Source organism: Lonchura striata, chromosome 2, assembly GCF_046129695.1.
Source record: "Lonchura striata isolate bLonStr1 chromosome 2, bLonStr1.mat, whole genome shotgun sequence".
NCBI lineage: Eukaryota > Metazoa > Chordata > Aves > Passeriformes > Estrildidae > Lonchura > Lonchura striata.
In genome coordinates, this window is record NC_134604.1 from 75,551,674 (window position 1) to 75,575,134 (window position 23,461).

The 23,461-nt window shown below is 40.5% G+C and overlaps 1 protein-coding gene across 1 annotated transcript in view; it reads left to right on the forward strand.

Annotated features, from left to right (window-relative positions):
* The first annotated feature begins 1,828 nt into the window (after positions 1 to 1,828).
* The window catches only part of GPC6 (glypican 6), a 726,722-nt gene continuing 705,089 nt past the window's right edge, over positions 1,829 to 23,461 (forward strand). The window contains exon 1 of the mRNA XM_077781485.1: positions 1,829 to 2,213. Within this exon, the coding sequence (XP_077637611.1) occupies positions 1,829 to 2,213 (385 nt within the window). The remainder of the gene's footprint in view (positions 2,214 to 23,461) is intronic.

Below are 23,461 nucleotides of genomic sequence, written 5' to 3' on the forward strand. Positions count from 1 at the left end.
TACAAACTGTGTCGAACTTTCCATTAATATGCGGCACTAACATGTACTAACAGCTTGCTATTTGTAGTGGGATAGTTAAGACACTGAGCTCTGTATTTGTAGGTTGTTATAGAAGGGTCCACTTGCATCCTGTCCTCTTGTGGAAGAGGATGGGTGATAGCACTTGGCACTGTCCACTGAGTGCACAAGCAGTGTCAGTTCATTTGGGGGATTGGGGTTGGGGGAAGGAGAGGCAAGAAGAAGGAATGACAATGTGGAGAGGTAAAACAGGAAGGAAGGCTGGAACACACAACGCCAGGTCCGACCAGGCTGCATACACTGGCCCAGACCCAGAACTAACACTGCAGCTAATGTGACACCACAGCAGTATTGGCACCTAAAAATTTCTGTCTAAATGTGAAAGTGTCTGGAATTATGATATGTCACGATACTGCTCTGTGGTTCCTCACTGGCTGCAAGATCATGGTCTTTTATTTCTTCTGCTGGGCCTTCTTCACTTCATCCTATATCTGACATATCTCTCTCTATACTTTGAACAAGCTATCACACTTCTCTACAGTACTCATATAAAGTACTGCAATATCTTTTAAAACTGTAAGTTTGGATTTTGCTACCAAATACTTTACAGAATATTTTTCTCTCTTCCTAACCCAAGATCAATTTACCTTGCAGGAATTTTCTTCACTTCCCCCATTCAGTTTTTCGCAGATGCTCATTTGCAGAAAGGAAATTTATGGTTTTGTTTCCCTGCTCTCCTCTCCTAGGTTGGCAGGAATTATCCAGGTCAAGGACTATCTTTGTTGTTTTCTCATTCTTTGTGTGATGCACAGAAACATCTTACCTTTTCTCTTTCCTTTAGACGATGGACTAATCCTCATTCTAGCTTGTCAGCTCAGGTATTTATGTGTGCAACAAATAATAATGGGGAAAAAGTATTTAAGGGACCCAGTCTAACACTGCTACTACAGAGAGCAATACTGCCGAGAAGAAGTGCCTTTTTAACGTCTCACTAGCAGGCAATTTGTAATTTTGGGTCTAGGAGCATCTGGATTTGTGGTGAGGAGGAAGTTTTCAGGGCTGCGGGTGCTTTTCCTTCCTTCTGCCAGCAAACAGCGATCCACGCCAGGATTTGCTTTCTGCTCCTGTATTCAGTATTTCGGCGATGCAACGTGTAGCACGTTTCTGTGTGTGTCTCTGTGTGTGTGTGTCTGTGTGTGTGTGTGTGTGTGTGTGTGTGTGTGTGTGTGTGTGTGTGTGTATGTGTGTGTGTGTGTGCGTGCATGTGCATGTTCGCTGTGTCTTGTCTCCAGGATTTCTCCCTGCCTGGCTTCGGAGGCTGCTCCGGCGCTGCGCGGAGCAGAGGTTTCCCCGGCTCCCGTAAATAAAGGCACACGCATCCAGTGCACCACACGCACGCACACCACACACACAGAGGCACACAGGCACGCTCCGAGCCGCTGTCCAGTCCATCCCCACGCCGGCTGCTTTCCCCACCGTCTCCATCCAGCCTGGCAGAAGCGGCAGGCACAGCTCCGCGGCGGATCGCGCTGACGCTGCCCCGGGACTCCGCTCGCAGCAACGCACCCGCGGTTTCAATCTTCACAAGCTACAGACAGATTTTGCCCTCTTTTTTCCTTTGCCTTTTTTCTTTTTTCTTTTGGTTGTGGGGTATCCGCTTGTGGCTTTGCAAACGTTAGGGTTTTTCCTTCCTTTTTTTTAAATTTTTTTTTTTTTTTTTTTTTTTTTTTTTTTTGGCGTGAGGCGAGCGCTCTGCGCTTGGAGGAGCCGGAGGGACAAGGCTACCGCTCTCCTGCCCCGCCGTGCGCGCATGTGTGTGTGTGCGCGCCCATCTCCCCCCCGCCTCGCAAAAGTTTGCCTGGGCGGCCGGGGGGCTCGCGGGCCGCCGCCCCCGCAGCCGGGGGGCGCGGCGGAGGCGCGGCGGAGCGGCGCAGGCGGCGCGGGGCTTGCGCGCCGCGCGGGAGCCGCGCTCCGCGCCATGCCGGCGGCGCGGGGGGCTGCGCGGCGCTGCGCCCTGGCGGGGCCGCTGCTGCCGGTGCCGCCGCCGCCGCTCCTGCTGCTGCTGCTGCTGCTGCTGCTGCCGGCGCTGCCGGCCGCGGGGACCGAGGGCAAGGCGCGGAGCTGCGGCGAGGTGCGGCAGGCGTACAGCGCCAAGGGCTTCAGCCTGGCCAGCGTGCCCTACCAGGAGATCGCAGGTAAGCGCGGGCCGGGCGCGGCGGGGAGCGGGCAGGGGCCGCGGAGCGGGGCCGGCGCTGCTGCCGCCGCCGGGCTGCGCGCCCGCCCCGCCGGAGCGGGGCCGCGGATCGCGGCGCTGTGTGCGCGGAGCGCAGCGGCTCTGCCGGCCCGGGTGGCACCCGAGGGCTTCCCGGAGGAGCGTGCGTGTGCGTGTAGATAGAGATTAAATAAATCCAGAAACTAAGAGGGTGAGAGGTAAAAAAAAAAAAAAAAAAAAATAGGGTGAGAATGACGGGGACGCAGGCAGGCTCAGTCCCGTTTCTGCTCGCTGGCTGAAACTTCTTGAGAGTTGCAGCCGGGCGGCGAGGGGCAGCGGGCAGGTCCGCAGTGGCGGCTGTCTCCGCTGCCGCCCTGTGCGGGGGAGAAAACTTTGCCCTCTGCCCCACGGGCACGGGGCGTGAAGGAGGCGGCGGAGAGGGTGGAGGGCGAGGAGGGCAGCCCTGCTCCCCTCCGCACCCGTCCGCGGCCCCAGGCCGGGAGGGTCGCCCCTTGGAGGCGCCTCCGCTGCAGCACGGATCGAGCAGAGGCACCGGCTGCCGGGGAGAGGCACCCACGCACATCCACACACACCCGCCCGGCAGCCCCGGCAGCCTGTTACGTGGCTCTTCCTTCTGTTGAAACATGCCTACAACAGGTTATATCGCAATCCGCCTACGAAGGTGTTGGCAACAGTTTTTTGTTGTGATTCTATTTCTCTACTTTTCCATACAACCTTATCAATATTGCATCTTTAAGACTGAATGAATAAAAATACGTTTGGGGCTGAAATTCATTTAGCAGTCAGAGAGCACCACAAAAAGAGAGCTATTATACGTGAAGATATGAGCTGGGTCTGCTCAAATCGGACTGCTTGAGCCCTCAGAAAAGGTTTATGCTTTGCCATCGGCACTTTGCTGTTAGATCCTGCTATTTGTAGAGTGAATTAGATGCTCCTTGGTTTGCTCTCTTCCTCTTGAAAGTTGGAAGCAGTAGATTTATCTTCCTTGAGGTGAAATAATGCCACAGTTATTCACTGTGTAACATTTAGCACTTTACATGAGGAATGATAAATGTAGAAAATCTCAGGACAGCGAGTTCACAAAGATACAGGGAAGGTTGTTCCATGTTGTACCTTCATCGCTCAGGCTTACTGATTCTCTGGTCTTTCTGTGCTTTTTCCTGTAATTTATATTCAGGTTGCTCATCAGTTATATGAAATCATGAAATCTCTCCTGTGAGCCACAGATCCTTTGAATATGCAGTCATGCTTTCCCTTTGCTCACTGTTACACCAGCTGCTTTCAGACAGAATGGTAGGATATCCTCTGTTACATTACAAAAATAAATTATAGTAAATTTTAGACTTCTCATAACTTTGGGTAAACACTTGTTGCTTTCAGCTCACTGAGAAGTTTTATTGTTTCATATATATTCTGAATGTACAGTGCAAAGCTGACATGTAATTTTTAAGTAAGCCCAGCATTTGCAAGTTTCTATTGACATGTATCAGTACAGAAAGACTCAGAGTAATTAAATATTTAATAGTAGTTCTATCCCAAATTACTCTACAGTTTCCTGCTAAGTTATATAAGTAAATCTGCTTTTTTATTAAGTACATGACTTATGGAGGTGTGAGTTTTTTTTCCTGAGCTTCCTGTTGAAGTTGTTTGTTTTTTTTGTGGTTTATATTCCTTTCTGCTAGCTGGTGTATTAACTTTTGAGCAGTTCTGTTTGTAGCTGTTCAAGTGAGTTGTTGTAAGACTAGGATTGCTTTCAAGTGTGTTTCTAAGTGTGTTGTTCTTGTACAGTGCTGCAAGGTGGGTAATAGTTGTATAGCTGTTCATGCAGCATGGCCTCGTTAATGTTAAAGCTCTGTATTTGCTACCTGGTGCGATGTTGGAAGTGTAGTTAAAGCAATCTATGTACAGGTTTGAGAAGCTTTTTTCTTTGTCTTTTTTTTTTTTTTTTTTTTTTTCTTTTTTTCATTCTGACTTTTTTTCCATCATTCTGACTTGGCTAAGGAAGCAATTGGTTAGTGTTACAGAAGTGTAGTCCATCAAAGACCTCAGGTTTTAAGGAGTTCAAAGAACTTTATTACTGTCATATTTCCAAACAAACATTTTGTTTTCAAAAGATTTTGCATCAATGTCTTGGTAATATGATGATAAATAGTAATACACTGTGTGGTTTATGTTTTGATTTAACAGTAGTCATATTTTTGTTGTAATTTGTTTAAAAGCTATTTTCTAGCTATGACTGTTGACATGGTAAACTGAAGACTGTGTGTATGCACCAAGGCAAAGTGCAAAGAGCTGTGAAGAATCTGCTTCAATTATAGAGGCTATGGACATAGAGAGAGCTCTCTCTGTTGAGTGGAACTGCAATTCAAGAGACTTGTTAGATAACTTCTGTAACATTATTTGTCCTGTAACTTTTGCACAGAGATGGTAGATGTTACATATGAAAAAATTGTCAGTTTTCTCTCTGTAAGGAAGTTTTCCTACAGCATTTTGTTGCATGTGAAATATGTTGAAGTTGGCAGTAATGTGGCTACAGTTGTTCACTGTAGTTTTACAACAATGCTAAATTGTTCTATGTGATTGTATAGAACATATTTGTAATCACCCTTCCGTTTCTGACGTCTTGTCTAATAACCACATTCTGGTGCTGTGACCTTCACTGGAGTACAACACATAAAGTTGTATTCTGACATAGCTTAGCAAAGTCCTTAATAAAGGAACTTTACCTTGGAATGGGAGGCAGAGGAAGAAAATTTGAAGTACACTTGATATACTGCTGTGGGCTTAATTCTGTACATCAGTCACATGCAGCGTGGGTCACTGGAGCTTGCAGTGTGTGCTGGGCTGTCCTTGTACAGGGCTCTTCTCTGAGAGGAGCTACTCAGGCTACTCTCTGAGTGGAGTATCCTGTGTGTTTAAAAGAGTTCTACTGTGAGACTCAGGTTGCCATGACCCAGCATTCATGAGTGTTAGTGGAGCTCCTGAGGACTTTACAGGAAATGTTTTGCTGTAGGAAAATCTGTAATTTGAAAGTCAACACATGAGAAAAATCATGGGACATATCTTTTGGCAATACTTGTTTAACTCCAGCCGTGCCTTCAGTAACTTACATTGTCTTAGAGGAAGCCATGAAAATGAAATGTTAAAGTTGTATTGTGACCTTGCCTCAGAATCTTCTGAATGGAAGCGAATGTCTGACTGTGTAAAGTAGTGGATATTTCTGCTTTGTGCCTTTCCGCTCCCAAGGTGAAGGGTGTGGGGTTTTGTGTGTTGTGGTTTTGCTTGGTATTAGGCTTTTTGTTTTGTTTGGAGGGTTTTTATTATTTGCTGAATAATAGTTTATTTAGGTAAAGACTAAAACTGTTCTGATAAAGCATCCAGCAGTAAAGATGTTGAATACTAAACGCTGTGTAAGAAGCATGTGAACTTTGTTCTCCTGCACAGATGATGGACGAGGTGAGATTCTGGCAGCACAGTCACCACAGTCAAAGTGACTGAAATGAAAGCAGAAGCAAACCCTTCATTTTGAAGGTCAGGAGTCACTTGAAATTGTGCTTTGATGAATAGGCTTTATACTGGCATAATACTGAGGCGTTGACTGAAGCAAGCAAGCATACATAACACAGTTGCTTGTAGCTCCTAAGTGGTAATAATAACAATGATGATAATAATAATAATAATAATAATAATACCTCAGTAGTTACCCATGCAATGGAGTTATTAGTCCATGTCAGATGTTCCCAAGATATTCTTTCTGAATGTTTTGCTTTTGTACTCTAAAATGCAGTAATAGATTGACAAAATAGGGAAAATTCTCCTAACTGAGTCTGTATCCAAGTACATGTTCATGAATACTTTTTTTACTGTTTCTCTGCTGCTCTCCCTGAGAACTGTGAGAAGAAAGTGGCTGTAGACCAGGAGGTAGATGGGGATTCACAGACAGACACCTTGAGATGTTGCCTCAGCAGTGTTAAAAAGAAATAGTCTTGCTAAAAATAAATACAGTGCAAGTTTATGGAATTTGTTTTGGGCCATTAGACATTAACTCACTCCTGATCTCCATGATGTCAGTGAAGACGGACATGGAATTTCATGTAAACTTTATACTTCCTTTTTGTTTTAACACTGTTGTAGTTGTATCCTCCACATTGTGTATGCCCCCCTCTCTCACCTCTGTTTGCAGTTGCAGTGATTTCAGCATCAAGAGTCCCTCTGTCACCTTATAGTGCATGCTAATAAATTGGCATGTGCATGTAGGTAGTAGGAAGTACAGATTTCTTAAGACCTATTTTGCTGTCACTTCTGTACGTATTTATTGGTTGGTATGTGACACATCTAAAACCTAATGGTGATGTTTGTAAGATCAGGGCCTTTGAGAAGAAATAGCATGTTTTTAAGCTTATAAATAATTCAATTTTGAATGAGAATTTTGTATCTCAGCATCTGGAGTTTCCCAGTGTGACTTTATGTGATACTTTTCGAAGAGTATCTTGGAAAGAGGGACTTAAAAATAGAAAAGGCAATGCTTTAATAATTAATGTAATAATGAACTTTAGTGTTTTATCTCTAATAATATCTTTTCTTTCTGTTATCAGTTTGATTTATAATCAGAAAACATACCTAAAGTATAATATTTTCCACAGTTCTAAGTGCTAATTTGTTAAACTTCTCTAAAGCTGTATTAGTACTTGTTTCATCATATGCTGTTGTGAAATACTCCTGAGATTAGGTGGTGTTCAGATACCAGAGGTCAAGCACTATGTTAAAAGCTCAGGCCATTCTTTTTTATATTACTGCAATAAAGAATATATTCATTTCATTTATATTACCACTTGGCTCTCATAAAAGGTCAGTTTCAGCTGAATGTACAATTACTTGCAAATGGCAAATCTTTTAACAAGCGATCAACAATAAAAGCTTTTCTGGGTAATTTGTCTTTAAAACTACTACCTGCCATTTCTTTTGAATGACTTGAGCATCTTGCATTATCACTTGGAGATCTCTGTCTTATTCCCCACGATACATGTAAGAAAACTGTGCATACTAATCTTCCTTTCTGCTTAGTAAAGTAAAAATGCATAATTACATTAAAATTTCTAGTTGAAATAACAGGTTTGGTGCTTAAAACTCCATTATGGTATCAAAGTATCAGCACTCCCATTACTAGCAAAATGAAATCACTTTTCTAGTGAACTATGACTGTATGCCACCTTTTGTACCTGGTTAATGGGTGCTATCACCCTAAGAAGGGAACCCACATTCTGGGTTTTGACTGTCCATGCTATCAGGCATAATTATTTTTGCAGTTTAAATATGTGTAAAAGAATTAACACTTCTTCAGAAATTCCTAAGAACAGCATATAAAGGTTGGTGTTTAAAGGCAGAATTGTTATTATGCTAAAGAGAGAGAATACATTATAAGATGCAGAAGGAATTTAAAATGTGTTGCAGATGGCAAGAAAACATATGCTGGTAAAATTCATAGCACTTTATTCCTCTGTATATAAAAAAGCCTAAAAACCTACTGAAACCAAGATTTGCTTTCTTCATTACTTATTGCTCTATTGCTTCAGCACACATACAAAAAATGAGCTCCCCTAATAAGAACGCTTCTAGCTCTTGTTATAGGGGGCTGTCACAAAGACCATCAGCTCTCTCCAACAAGTTTCTTTTGGCTAACATGACCTTTTCCTTCCGGCAAAGTGGAGCAGCAGCACTTTATTCTGTTGAGCAATTGTGGAACACAGAAGACACGTGGCATTTGGAGGCAGGTGCTGGCAAAGATGTGCTGGAAGAGGTTCCCTCTGACTGCACAGGTGACAGCAATTTGTGTCCTCCTGTGACACCCATGCAGCAGAGCTAGCCTCTGTGGGCAGAGTCAGGGGTTGTGGGTTATGCTGGGAGTGTTGCTGTCCCCTCCAGCCACTGTGAAACCTGAATATGCAGGGAGAGGCTCTGCAGCACAACCCCAGCTCTGAGATGGGATGGAGACCTGCTGGCCACCTGTCCTGATCCTGATTTTCAGGGTTGGGTACAGGATCTGCTTTCGGTGCATCAAAATGAAGCAGCCAGTGGTGATACTCCTAATGCAAACAGCAAATTGCTCTCCAGCTCATCTGGCCTGTGAGGTCTGTCACCTTGTGCTTCTAATGGCCTTTTAATTGTGTCTCCAGCTGAGCAGCAGATGAAAAGGGTACTGAGCATCTCGAGCTGTTTTTTTTTTCCCCTCCTGAAAGAAGCATTTCTACAGATGCTTGACAAACAGTGGAGCCTTGAACCTGCTCACTGACCTGTTGGGTTTAAAATAGCAGGGCAAATCTCCCCAGAATAAGTGGAAGTGTTAACTGCTTTTAACAGGTGCTATGGAGTGGCATTAAATAAGTTTGCTTAAAGAGTAACATCTGTGTGTGCATGCGCAGGTAAAGTTATGGCTTGTACCTGGAGGGGCTTCACAGTCAAATTTAGGGACTGAAAGAGCTTGAGAAGTTGCATGTTACCAGAACAGGTGCTTGCAAACCAGGTTGAAACTTTGTTTTATGGCCCCATCTGACCAACACCTGACTGCAAACATACACACACTCCATATATGTCAGAAAGATCAAAGGCTAAGTCAACCATGCTTATCCAACTGTATGGGAAGCCCAATTAGTTCAAGCTTGATGCTTAACTAAGCAGTAGGTCCTTACACTTGCCCTGTAAGTCAAAAGCTAGACTTCTCTGTTGCCAGAAACTGTTTCTTTGCCAGTCTGTGCAGCTCTTGATGTGTTTATAATGGTAGCAACATAATTATCTGATGTTTTTAGCCATATCCCTCTGGCTTGTGTGTTGAGTCTCTAACGTGCTAGGGACTGTAGGATCGTCTTTTTGGCATTTGTATGAGTTGGCCCTGGAGGGAAGTCAATGCATAGGGCGAGGCTTTCGTACATCTCAGTATCAGATTGTGATGCACTACAGTGGGAGGATGTATGTGGACAGTGCTGTGGCTGGAGAACTGTGGAGGTGTGTGGAAGTACTCCTAACCTGGAAAAATACAGTTTGTAAATGCCTCACTATGTTCTCATGACAAATGTCTGTGGATGGCTTTTGAGTTATTGTTGGTATTCCTTATGACCTTGGAGTTTGTCTTTCAGAGCAGTAATTAATAAAGGAAACTAAAATGGCTTTCTTAAACAGGATTTATGTTTTAAGAAGGGAATCATAACAGTGGGGAACAGATCTTTATGTGCAGTTATGTTACCAAAAGTATGACAGTGTGACTGATGGTCACATGGCCAAGGAGGCACTTGTCATATCCTGTGTACATGTCCTGTAAGTTCTTTTCAGTTCAGGATTCAGGTTTCACGTCTTCAGGTAATGTTTCTCTGAGATGATGACCTGAACTGAAAAACTGATCTGATAGCAAATCCACCAAAAACCATCTTGAAGTTCCTCAACATGGTATGTAGAAACGTGGGTATGCCTGAAGTCATGGTGAGAACATGGGGCTCACAATCTGATGGTGTCTTTCAGGTAGATGTCTTATAATTCTGTTGAAACTGCTAGAGGAATATTGTCCATCTTTTCTCACGTGTCAGCAAAATGCAGCATGTCAGTAGTACAGTGTTTTTAGCAGTATAGTTCAGAAGAAATTATTAGCAGCTGAACATTCTTGGGTATTATCCCCACTTCTATTCTTGGCTTCTAACTGCATCACCATCAACTTTACAAGCCATACTAGCAAAGTCATCTGTTCTCCAAAACTGATGGAGCTGAACACTTGCCTGGGATGAAGAAAAGAACTTTGAGGACTTTACTACCTTAGGGAAACTTGTTTGCTACCATGTCCATGTGTGATAGTTAATGTGGTCAGTTTAGTGGGTGTCTGCTGATTTTATGGCATGTTGAATTTGAAGGTTAGGAGGCAAAAGGATGAGGTTGTTAGACCTTATGTTTGTATACTGCTGTTTATCGCTGTTTCCATGTTTCAAATCTTTTCTACACCTGAGGCTGCCCATTCCCAACTCTGTGCACCTTTGACCTTACAGTTGTGCTCACAGTAGCACTGAGATAGAGGTGGTTAAAAGCAGTGGCAAAATGCTTCTTTGTATGTCCTAAGTATCAAATTTTCAGCCATGAGACTTCAGATGTTGAACAATTTCTAAATGCCTTCCAGCTTCTAAATTACCTTGTTTTTAAATAAGTGCTTGTCCTTAGGAAGCGTAAACAATGCAGTGACAAATCAAAGGCAAGGGCTTATGAAGAGCAGTGTCCAGTGGCTCAACCTGTTTCTGTTTCCTATCTTTTCTCTTGAACTGATGTAGTGTGTCAGAGGGAAAAGAGCTGTAACTACAAACAACAACTTAATCTTTTTTAGTTACACAAATTGATTCACAGCATAAACACTAAATATAGTTAGTTCCATGATATTAGCTTTTGGCTTTACAACTTTTAACATATAAGTTAATAATGCATATGAGCAATTTAGGCTCCTTGGATAAGAGTAGATGTATATAATTTAATCTGTCATCACTCTTTGTATAGAGAAATATGAAAAATACCTATTGAACAGTTTCACACTCAGGCCATTTTCCCTTTAACCAGTTAGAGTCATTGTGAGTTACAATATTCTTATCCAATCTTTGCATACTATGCATGTATTTAAAATTGTTTCAAAAATTTGATGTCAAATATGACTCACAGTAAAACCTTCCTTAATAAAACAGTTTTTATTTTGTGAAGTAGTCCATCCTTGCCTATTAGTCCTGCTGCAAAATAAAGCAGGGAGGTCAGGTAATGCAAATCAAAATTGCAAAGTAAGTCATGTTGGCTTGACCTAGAGGTTTAGGTGGTTTTGAGCAGAAAATCAAAATCTAATTTAAAAATGAAAGTATTTAAAAGAATGGCACAGGGGATGTTTATTAATTGAATTGATGACAAGCAGGAGCAGTATTCCTTGAGAGATGTTTTTTGTGCTGACTATGGCCTGGCAAGAAGCATTGTTAATGGAATACCTGGAACATAACTAGTATTCACTGATTAAAGACAAACACCTCTCTTTGCCATGTATCATGGCTGATGAAGTGGAAGGACTCCCAGAAAGGACTTCCTGAAACTGAAAACTTAAACAGTGATTAGCTTGTTCTTAAAGCTGATCTTCAGAAGTCCTGTACTGTTCTTTAAATCAGAACTCCAAAGCCTCTTTCTTCTTTAACTACTGAGACAGCATACTAAAAGCCGTGTGTGAATTGATTGCAGTCAGATTGGCTCTGAAGCACATGCACACTTCTGTTTTTAGTTTTTTTAAGTTAAAGACTCCCCCAAAACCTGATTTTTGCCTGTCTCCACTGAATGGAGATGATGGGAGAATTTGATTGAGAATTAATTGGAGGGTTTTTTTTTTACAAAATAAAATAGAGCAGTAAATACTCAGAATTCCAAATGGCAATGTAATTGTGAGAAACATTGAAGAAATGCAAGAAAAGAACAGTCCTATCTCCAAAGAGGTTCCATTTTATATTTATGTCAGTATTTCTTCATGAGACTTACAAAATCATAATGTCATAGTTATGTACGTACGGTTTAAGCCTGTCTCTGTTACATAGACATCAAACTTAATGCAAATAAATCTGCTGCTTAATTTTTTAGTTGTCCTAAAAGATGCCAGCTTCATATCCTGGTGAGATTTAACAGTAATTGATGGATGCATCTTTGTACCTTGTTAATTAGTAATTTAGAGTTTGAGTTTGCTTTTTAAAGCAGATCCAGCTGGACACTGTTAATCATTGTCTAGAGCACAGTCTATGCTCAGTACAGCATAGAGTTGTGGCCAAACCACGAACTCTTTCCACCTCATATACCAAAATCTGATTGCTGGCGAATACTTAAACACATAAATACAGATTACTGCTGAAGTAAAGCTTTTTGTTATCTGATGAATGTATTTAAATTGCTCCTCTCACAGTCTGCCCAACAGACTAATTCTGTCTTTTCAACCTAGAGGAATACATGGCAGTATTATGTCCACAGTGCATGGACATATGTATATACATTCATAAATCTCTGTAGCCAAACAGCTCCTTACATTCAAAAAGTCTGCTGAGATTGTATCACATTCTGAGGTATATGTAACACTATGGATAATGAGTGGATTGCAAATTTGGATTATAAGTGAGGTCCAATTGTCTTTTTAATAGTTGCATAGTTTTCCTGTCATTGTTAGTTTTTTTCTTCTTTGAGTATTCTAGAGTAATTTCCATTTTTCAGTGACAGGATGGTCACTGCCATTACCTCCATGCCTAATGGACCTCCAGCTAAATCTGGTTTTGATGAAAGCGGAAATGCTACAGAAGTTCCCTGTCCTTTTGCACTGCAGGACGAGCAAAAAGCCAACTCAGGATGAAGCAAATTATACACTTAAGAATGGATTCATTCAGATTTTATTCTGTAATGCCAAACAAATCTCATATCAGTCCATAAAGTTCAGTTGTGTTAAAGAATCATGTGTGTCACTCTGCTATTGATTTATAAAATCTTAGGTTATTTTTTATAGTCCTTTCACCATCATTATTACATTTATTGTACAGCACAGACAATAAACCTTTCTAGAAAGAGTAATGACATTGGAAAATTAGGATCATCATCATTTTAATAGCTGTTACCTAAGTGCTCATCTTTTTGTTCAATTCTGTGGCTTGCCTGATGTTTGGAGCTGATCAACCTGTTGCATCCAGTGACTATTCAGCTGAGTCATAAGAAAATGTAGCAAAATAAAACCTCTCAAAATGGATCTTAAGGTTTGTATACCTTTATGTTAATCCAATATAGAGATACAGAGTCAAAATCTTAATTAGTTTAAATGGGCAAATATGAGATGAGCTGTTTAAAATTTTCAACAGTAAGCATTTTGGGAAGTTGGTACTAATTGCTAGCAGCCACATTTTCTGATTAATACATATTTGTATTTTTGACATGCTCATATGAAAGGCAAATTTGTAAACATTACCAATATTTATTCCACAAATATTTGTCTCATTTTATTTCACCCTGCTGCGATCTGCAAGTGCTAATCATTGGAACCTTTTGGAACAAAGGAACTTACCAAGTTGCATTAGTTATAACAGGAACAAAATATTCAAACAAATTTTTGTGGAAAAAGTGTCTTGGTCAATCGAATTTTATAAGTAAGCTTCAGGCATGTCTTTCAACAGTGAGCAGTTAATTTGCAAAGGTGAGTTATAGAATATATTCTGAACATTTTTGCAGTTCCTTACAGGGAACTTTCTTCTAAATAATTTTTTTTCCATTCTGTGCACAACATTTTTTGTTTATGCTACACAGACATATACATACATTCCCATTTCAAAATAAGAAAAAAAATAACAGATAATTCAATTTTTAAAGTTACTTATTGCTGAAACACATTTTGCTTCCACAAAGAGGCCGTCACTGTTTTTGCTGGTACAATTCCTTATTTTAGGCATCTTCCTGCCTTGCAGGATAATTTTTCATGCAGGTGCTTAAGGCTACAGGTTACAAAGCATGAGGGAAGTTCAGTAATCAGTGATTACTGGTATAGGAGAAAAGCCCTGTGTGTGATGCTTGCTGATGGGTGAAAGAGTTGAGTCCTTTCTCCAGCTTTTGAGACAACGTCTTCAAGACCCTTTTTTGGAGGCCTTTGGAGCAATGCGATGCATTGATTCTTTTAGAAGCAATTCCACCATGCATAAATAGTATTGCATAATAACAAGAAATTACATGGGAGTGGAGAGGGACATTTTACAATATGCATGCAGTGATAGGACAAGGGGCAATGGCTTTAAGGTGAAAGAGGATAGGTTTAGATTAGATACTAGGAAGAAACTTCTTACTGTGAGGGTGGTGAGGCACTGAAAAATGTTGCCCAGGAGAGTTACGTATGCTCCATCCCTGGAAGTGTTCTTGGCCATGCTATATGGGACATTGAAGAACCTGGTTTAGTGAAAACTATCCCTACCCATGGTAGGGGGTTGGAACTAGATAATTTTCAAGGTCTCTTCCAACCCAAATAATTCCATGAATCTATGATTCTGTGTTCATTGAGACAGAGAGGATGTTTTGTTTTGGGCCTGTTTTTTAGCACACCAGTGTTAACTATTGAAGTGCACATGATTATTGTTGAAGTTAAGTTTTGAGTGGGCTCTAGTTCCAAAACTAATTTGATTGTTCCTCAAACGTGCATGAAACAGAAAAGTCTTGGAAGATGTTTTTATTTTCCTGTTAGTGGGAGTGGGTGGTGGTGCAGAATGGTTCCTTTTATACCCTGATGAGGGGTTTAACATTTTGTGTTCTATAAATATATATCTTTTAGGAATATTAATATTTTAGGATTAATACTGTAAAAACAAATAAAAATGTCCCATGGAGAGTCAGCAGTAGAAATCATGGTGTTATCTGCTAAAGATGAAGCTGTTCTCCTAAGGTGTTCCACTAAGGTTAAGGTACAAGAAAGAGGTCTTGAACATCCCGTGGGTTCTGTCTGTTTCCGCTACAAGTTTTATTTTCTTTATGAGCCTAGATATAAACTTGGTACTGGGAATAGTAGCAGCTTTAAAACTTCTGGGGAAATTGTTTGACTTTTGAAGAACCATAGAAGGTTGCAAAGGTATTGCTGGCCAACAGGCACAAAATAATTTGATATAAAACTGAGCTCTAGGTTGCTGTTGGAAACCACCAAGATAATAAGTCAGTTTTAAAAAAAAACAAGGTTCATTATTTTTTAATTGGGCTGCTCATCAAAAATGCAAGAGGTGTTCCAAATATCATGAAGTTTACGGAAATTGAGTTCTGATGAATTCCATATACATAACATGATGAATCTATCAATTAGACACTGCTGATCCTCACAAGTGAGTGTCAGCACTCCATTTCAAATGTCTTCTCAGGTGAAAAACAACACAAACATCAATTTTAGCAGTATATAAATACAAAATGAAGTAAGTACTTAAAATGAAACTTTAACAAGACCAAAAAACATTTTGGCAAGATTTTTTCAGGGAACAGTTAAACTAAATGAGAACAGGTTTCCTTTGTGATTAATACTATTATATTCTCATTCATTTATGGCATTATATTAATTCAGGATATTATATTCATTCAAGACTTACACAGCAATTTTCAGAGGAGCTGTGTAACAACAAAATGAGAAAAGCAATAAAAGACACAGAACTAATAATACATTTGATATTGAAAGAAAGGAGGATGCAGAGTGGGCTGGGAAAATTGGGGCATATCTACATTCAGCTTGCTTCAGAACTCTGATGTAGTAAGATGTAGGAACTAAAGAAGCATTTCTTGTGCAGTTACGTAGACATAACGATGACAGAGGAGGTAGATACTTGGTGGAATGCTGATAAGTGGACTTACAAGGCTTTCTGAGATTGGTTTTTTGCTTTCACTTTTAGTATAAATTCTTTCCTGGTTGACATCAATCCCAAAAATAAAACCAGGACCAAAATCCTCTTTCTAAGAATTTTGTAGTCATTTTATAGGAGCTTAGTTAGTACTGAACTCAAAAGTGAGTGTGACACTTCTATCACTTATCTGTCTGTGTTCACGAGTGACAAACAACTGCAGCAGTCTTGTGTGATATCTTTCTGAAAGTCCCTCCCCTTAGTGTCTTGTCTTTTGCTTCCTTTGGTCCCTCCCTGAACATCCCCTAGGTTTTCAGCTTCCCTGCATCCCCCCTTTAGCACATCTCAAAAAGCTTGATACAGTCTCAAAATGCTCTTGCCTCTGCAAACATCCTGTCAGCAGTCCTTTATCTCTGTACAAAATTACCATGTTCCATGTGCACAGCATGCTGGGGGGGAGAGTTTCTTTCTTTGACTTCTTTTTTTGTTTCATATAAGATACAACAATCTCATCAAGAAATCATTCTCCTTGGGCACTCATGAGTAGCTGACTCAGTGTCCTCTAGTTTTCACTGACTAGGTTAATAGAATTCTTTCAGCTGTATTGTTTCTTTGGTCCTTGCCAGGAGTTAGTATTTAATTTCTGTTGCCTTTATTATAAAGATAACTTGACAATAAATTTCCAACTGCTTCACTCCATGTTACTTTTTTCCTAGTTCTGCTTGATCTTTTTGTTGTTTTTTTTTGGTGTATGTCCATGTCCTGGCCCTGCCTGCCCTTCCTCTCCCTTCCCCTCCCGCTTTATTAAAATTGCTCTTAGTATTGTGCTTCTGAAACTTCAGACTGTAGTTTTATCTGCCAATTACTGAAAAGAAGATATCCTTTAGTGCGGTCTTCTTATGCTTAAGATTTATCCTCCTTTCAGTGAATTTTCCGTCAGCCTTTTCTCAGAGCACTTTCTGACTAAAGCCTGTTCAGACTGTTGTATTTTAGAAGGGCCAGGACTTCTTTTTTTTGCCCAGAATTTTATTTCCTGAACTATTTATTTTGGAAGAACATTTTCTTGAAAGTTAAGCTATATGTGAGAAACTCCTGAGGATAGGGAGAGGAGTCCAGTCAGTTCAGTCATTGAGAAGGAGCAAAGCAGTGGGGAACAAAAGCATGAGACACACAAGTTTGCTTCTGCAGAGCTATGTAAAAGTAAAGAAACACAGGCTGAGTTTAGCAATATCTGCTGGAACAAAATACATAATAACTAAAGTAATCTTTTGTAGTTTTTGCATGTGTTAATCCAGCAATTTTGCTTAAATTTGGACAGTATCAGAATCTTGTTTAAAAACTAATTTTACAGTTCATCTGTAAGTAGTATTTTATTTTTAGACTGTGGAAGTTAAACTCCATGGAATTCCTTTTTAAAAATGGAAAGCCACTATTCCTGCCACAGCAGAGGCCCAAGGAGTTTTCTGTTCAAGTTCTCATATACTTACAAGAATTGCAGAGGCATCATTTGTGAGCCAGCAGATGGGGCATCTCTGTGAGGTCTTCAGGTAGGAGATGGCAACAGCTTCACAGTGGTCCCCTTGCTCTGCTGAGAGGTAAGTAATTAAAAATCATGGAATATTTTTGTGTTTGAAGCCACCATAAAAATCATCTAGTTCCAGCCTGCCTTCCTTGGGCTGGGACACCTTCCAGTAGAGCACACTGCTCAGAGCCCAAACTAAACCATCCTTGAACAGCTGGAGGGATGCAGCAGTCACAGCTTCTCTGGGCAACCTGTTCCAATGTCTCACCATCCTCACAATGAAGAATGTCTTCCTAATATCTAAGGCTAGATTAGATTAGATATTTTGGTATAAAGCCATTCCCCCCTTGTCCCGTTGATGCATGTCCTTGTAAAAAATTCTTCTCCAGAGTTTCTGTTGGCCCTCTTTAGGTACTGGAAGGCTGCTATAAGTTTTCCATGAAGACTTCTCTTCTTCAGACTGAACAACCCCATGTCTCTCAGCCTGTCTTCACAGGAGAGGTGCTCCAGCAAATCCGTATCCTTCATATGAGTCATTACTGTCATGATTTTCCCTGGCTTCTCGAGTCCAGGTGGCTGCACTCCAGGCACCGGTGCCTTGCAGCCCACCTTCAAATGATGTGGTGTGGTCCAGGTGGGTCAGGATGCCCTATCTGACCTGAGTTACATTGACTAACAGCACCTGTTGCCTTGTGAAGTAATTTAATGTACCCCACACTATGTGGAGTAGTTGAAGGTAATGCATTGGTTTGGATTTGGGTGTAGGACATGACTTCAAATAAAGATGTTAGGAATGACATGTTTATTGCACTTTTTCTTCCCCACTTTTGGAGGAGGGAGAAATATTAATAGCAAACAGCAGTAGAGATGTATTTTTGCTTCTCAATCATCAGCACTTTGGGAAGAATACAGGCAAAGGACAAAACAAGAAAAAAGGCAGCCGCAAGGTAGAAGTGGCAGGATGTGCTGAAAAGCAGTGCCTTTGCCATTCTGCTACAGTCAGAAAAGTCAAAATCCACATCAGAATACAGGAATGAAAAATGACAGTCTTCTAGACTGAAGCCTGACAAAATTGCAGTGAATATAAGATAACTCCAAGCAAAGCACTGCTTATCTACTATTTCCCATGATGTTGACTCTTAAGATGAAAAGTGTGATACTGTATTTGGGCAGTGGAAAATTAATTTTTTTTCATTAGCATGGCAATTTTTAATGTCATTATTTCATAATTTCTCCACAAAGTTTAGAATAGGGATATTTAGCATTGCCAGTAGCTTTTCCAACATATCAAATAGAACTGTAAAGGAATCGACATAATGAAATCCAAATAAAAAATTAACATGAAATTGCTAAAGATTTGGCTTTTTTATTTGTTGTGTTTTGTTTTGATTTAAACAGATAACAGGCTTTGAGGAAAAGGTTTTTAAATTAAAAAATAACTTTAAAAAGGTACAGTTTTAGAGTAATGCATGGAAAAAGTTGCTGCTACCGAAAAGTGTGGAACACCAGAGGTAAATGCAACTTCAGCCTAAATCAGGACTGAAGAAGCACATAGTGTGCGGCATCACAGGGCTAACTGATGTATTTACTACTGCTCTAATCTCCTTTACTGGCCTGTACATGGCCAACAGGCACAAACTTTATTTGTTGACATTTTTTATGTTAACTCTGCTTTTAGTAGCAGAGAATAAATCCAAAATTAGGAAAGAAACACCAAAACAGGTTTTTTAACAGTGCAAATAAAATATAATTTAACAGAGTAGCATATTGTGGCTATAACCTGATGTGAAAAGTATTATCAGCAAAATTATTCTTATGTTATATTCTGGGGTTAACATTAAATGGTGGTAAAGGACTCAATGACTGAAATTGTGAAATATAAATTGTTCATGATCCTGTATGTAAATAACAATGGTACTCCTTGCCATGTTTTTACCCATGACTAATCTGCATTTTTAATCATGCTATAAAATGGCCAAAGTACAGCTATTTTAGTAACTCAGGTAGGCAGAACAACCTGAAGTTTTTTCTTTGGCATCATGCTGTAGAGCAAGGAAATATCCTATTTAAAAATGAAAAATCCACTTATTCTTTACAGAAAGTTGGTAGTTACCAGTGATGCAGATTCTGGACATAAATGAAACAAATACACATAGTAAACCAGGTATTGTGATGACTGTTGCTTAAAACTTATTTCTTACACTATAACTCATGAGCAGATACTGGTAGAAAAAGCTTTACTTTGAACAGAACCAGAACTGGATAAAAAAAAAATCAGGAGAGAGAGGTCTGTGAATTGGGGCTGAGATGTTGGTTTGATAAAACTGGAGATACTTTGTATTTTTGTATGATGCTAGGGATAAGTAAAAGGGATGGATCAAAAAAAAATAAGTACTTGAAAGCCCATTGGCAATAGGATCAAAAGGAAAGTAAATGGGAAATAAAGAGGAGAGTGAGGGAGAAGAGGTGCTCCATAACAACATGCAGCAGCCTGTGGAGGGAAGTGGAGGTGAAGGAAATGTCATGTGGCAGCTTCCTTTCAGATGTGAGTCTTTAATCTTTTTTTGCATTTTTTGCACATGAATTCCATAGAATTTTATTTGCTTTCAAAATTTCACCAGGCACAAGTGGTTGGAGTACTTCTGACAGTATTCCTAGTGTTTGAACTTCATAGTTGTCATTAGTTCCTTCAGTAAATATTCCCTGCTGTTGCTTTGATTTTCATAATTAGTCACTCTCAATCAAGTACATTTCTCAAGGACTGAAATTGTGGAATATAAATTCTTCATGATCCCATAATGATAAGATAGTTTTAAAGGTTTTGATTCACAATATATGTTTCAGCTAAGAACAGAACATGATTATGCGAGAAAGAACAAAGAGCCAGGCTCCAACATTCTTCCATTTTAGGATCATTTAGGGAACTGTTTTATACCTTTTTAAGGCATTAAGATACCCAAATACTTGAAAAACATGGAATTAATTTATGAAAGATAGAAGTCTGTATCTTTTTTGTGAGGTGCATATTTATATATATAAATCCCTTGATCTATCTATCTAGAGATGATTAAAGCAAAACTGTTAATTTGCTGTCATTTGTGAAACATTATTTTTTACTATACATGTGACATCAGAGGGTCTCAGCATATGTAGTGATGTGTGATTCTAGCAAACAAAAAGACAAGTGAAATGAAAGGTGTTGTTCTATTCAGAAGTGAAGGCTATATTGCAAGTATTTTATTGCACGCAAATCCAGTAATACACTTATACAGAAATCATGAATATGCAGACTTCCAAAAGGTCCTAGAAGGATTTTATGAAAGATTTAGATACTAAAACCTTAGAGAGCAGTTTGAGACAGTGTCTTCTTAAGAAAACCAGAACCTCTGTAAAAAGCCCATAAAAACCAGCTCCCCTGCCCCAAGCAGTTGTATTGGCTGTTTTGCAGCAGAAACTTCAACTTGCTAGCCATGAGGGAGGAATGCTATTCTCCTGTATATGTTCATCACCCAAATGTCATGGTTTGACATTGGCACAATGCCAGTGCCCCCATGAAAATGCAATCTCTCAACTGAATGCTGTGAAATGCAATCGAGAACAGAGCAAAGCAGGCCCAAGCTTAATAACAGAAAAAAACTTTATTAAGTTACTACTATAAAAGGTAAAAAGAAAGGGAAAAAAACCACACACACAATGATCAAAATGAAAACCTTGCAAAGCATTCCTCCTCCCACCACCCAGCTCCAACAAACCACAGTGAGACACAATCTGGACCCCAATCAGATTTCCACCCTCCAGACAATCGATACTCAGTCCATCGAGGGACAGAGTCTCTCCTGTGCCACAGACCCCCCAAGAAACTCAGCTGCCACATCCTGTGTTTCCATGTCACACATGGCACCACCCAGAGAAAAAGTTTGCCATGGTGACCCTTCTCCTTTCCATGCACAGTGCTCTCACCAACAATGCATGGATAGACAGACTGCTTTTAGGATTTCCTTTCGAGGATGCCCTGCCAAGAGGAGGAAAAAAACAACAGTTTTTCATTTTTTGGGACCACAGTCCCCCCCATTTTCCCCTGGGGCCGAGGGTCCAAGAACAGAGATCTTCTTCTCTTCTCCTTCTTTGAGGACAGGGGGCACCACCACAAACCCCCTAACTTTTCTCGGTTTGCTCCACTTCTGTCTTTTCCCAGTTGAAGCAGGTCTCTTGGCTCACTGGCATCCTCCTAAAATACAGTCTCTCTTGGAGGAGAAAATTGATTCAGTTGGTGGCTACCAAGGAAAATGTCCAGCCAAAAGCCACTCCTTCATCCCCTCCCATCTAGAATTTCTCCTTCTGACATCCCAGGATCCAAGGTGTCCCTCTTCCTCTCTTTCAAACCGAGGAGGGGAGAAATTTCACAAGGCTTTCATTTCTCAAGGAAGGGTTAAAAGTCCCGACTCCCTGGCTGTCTCTCTGCCCGGATTCTCCGGCTCCCACAGGCAGCTGGGCACCTTGCGCACCACCCCCGCCCCCAGCTCGCTCTTCTCCTTCCTTGAGGTGAAACTGCTGACAAGCTGCCGCTGCCAAGAGACTCTGGTGGGGGGGAGCAGAGATATCCCAGATTTCTCTACCTTTCCATCTTCAGGGGGTTCCAGTCCCTCCACCCTTGGGCCCACCTCCGTCAGGCCATGGGCCTTCCCCTCCCCACCAGCCACGGCCGGGCAGGGGAAGGTCTGCACTGCACGCTGACCGGAACCAAAGAGAGCGAGTTCTCCTGGGAATTCTGCTTTTAACCCCTCTGTGTTCTCAGAGGCGTGTCCACCTTCAATTGGTCAATATCCAAATTGACCTCTTCCTTCCGGAAAAATTCTTTTTCCGTGTCAAACCACGACACCAAAAAGAAGTGTTTGTCATTTTAAATCCAACTGAATTTAGGCGTCTACTTAATCAGGTTTATGAGCCTGGTATTCTGGTGTGAATATCCTGCAGTTTCCCTTGGAAATACATAGATTTCTATGGTCTTCATGTGATTTGTTTTTTTGGTTTTTTTTCTCTTGTTATAGTACATGACAAGAAAATAGATAATATGTATTAATATGTATTTTTTTTTTTTTTCTGTTGTAGTTACTTGTATTAAATGGAGGAGGAAAGACTTCTAATTAAGATGTTCTACATCATTCCCTGGAAGCATTCAGGGAACATACCTGCATTAGCATTTCAGTATGAATTAGGAACGTGCTTTTGAAGTAAAGCTCCCCATTGTCTCTACTTGCTGTGCTTGGATTCACATTATAAAGTGGTCTTGGAGAACACAAGATGGAACTTTTTGGGGGTAACCAGACAATGTGCTCCAGCCATTTCCAGATAATTAAATTCCTAGTCCCAGATCAAAATAAATCCAAACCCTTTAATAAGTATAGTGTGGATGTCAGTTTCTCATCAGCCATGCATTACCCTAAGGAGTTGCTTCCATTGAACTGCTCTGCTTGCTTCTGTAGGTGCAAGCATGAATTTCTTCAAAGCTTTCTCTCTTTTAGCTACAGGGTGAGTCTGGGTCCTCAGCAGAGGCAGTCAGAATCACTCTGCTGCAGGAAGATGACTAAATTTGAGGCACTGAAAGCTCATATTAGCTGTCTAAGAGTAGGGGATATAAATACTGATCATAGTGATTTGTATCATAAAACAGAGCAAGGCAGTGCAGGCAGCAGCTGTGCAGCACCTCTTACTTGAGTCCCCTCTGGTGAGTTATTCTCCCTTGGGCAGGATGTGATGGGGATTGCACTCCATCTGTGCTAATCCAGCTCTTGACTGTTTGTTGTTTTAGAGAGACATGGTAATATTAAAAAAAAGAAACAATATAAAGTAGGCAGAATCCTTCTTTTTTTGGGGCATACCCTTCCCTGCACTGTTTGTAATCACTAGGCTAATGCAAAACAAATACTTTGATCTTGAACTAGGACTACTAAGTAAACCTGCTAAATTGTTGCGAGCATTACCTCCCATTTTCTAGCATGTTCTCTATGTTTACCAAAAGCTGTTTGGTAAATCTTGTCTCACTGTCAATTTAGATATTGTTTTTCCCTCCCAGAAAACAGAGACATCTCAGTTCATTCAGAGAATACTTTCTAAGCAGGTATTTCTTATGCCAAAGCCATAATAAATCAAGTATGGAATGGTGCAGACTCAAGTCATGTACTTTTCCCATTACTTCCTGATTCTCTCAGCATTTGTAGCATATATTTCTACTTAAAACACAAAAAAAAAAATACTTGCTTATAGCTAAGATCAAGGAAAAAACAAAAAGGCCATATGGTAGTGTACTATTAGAAATTTAGA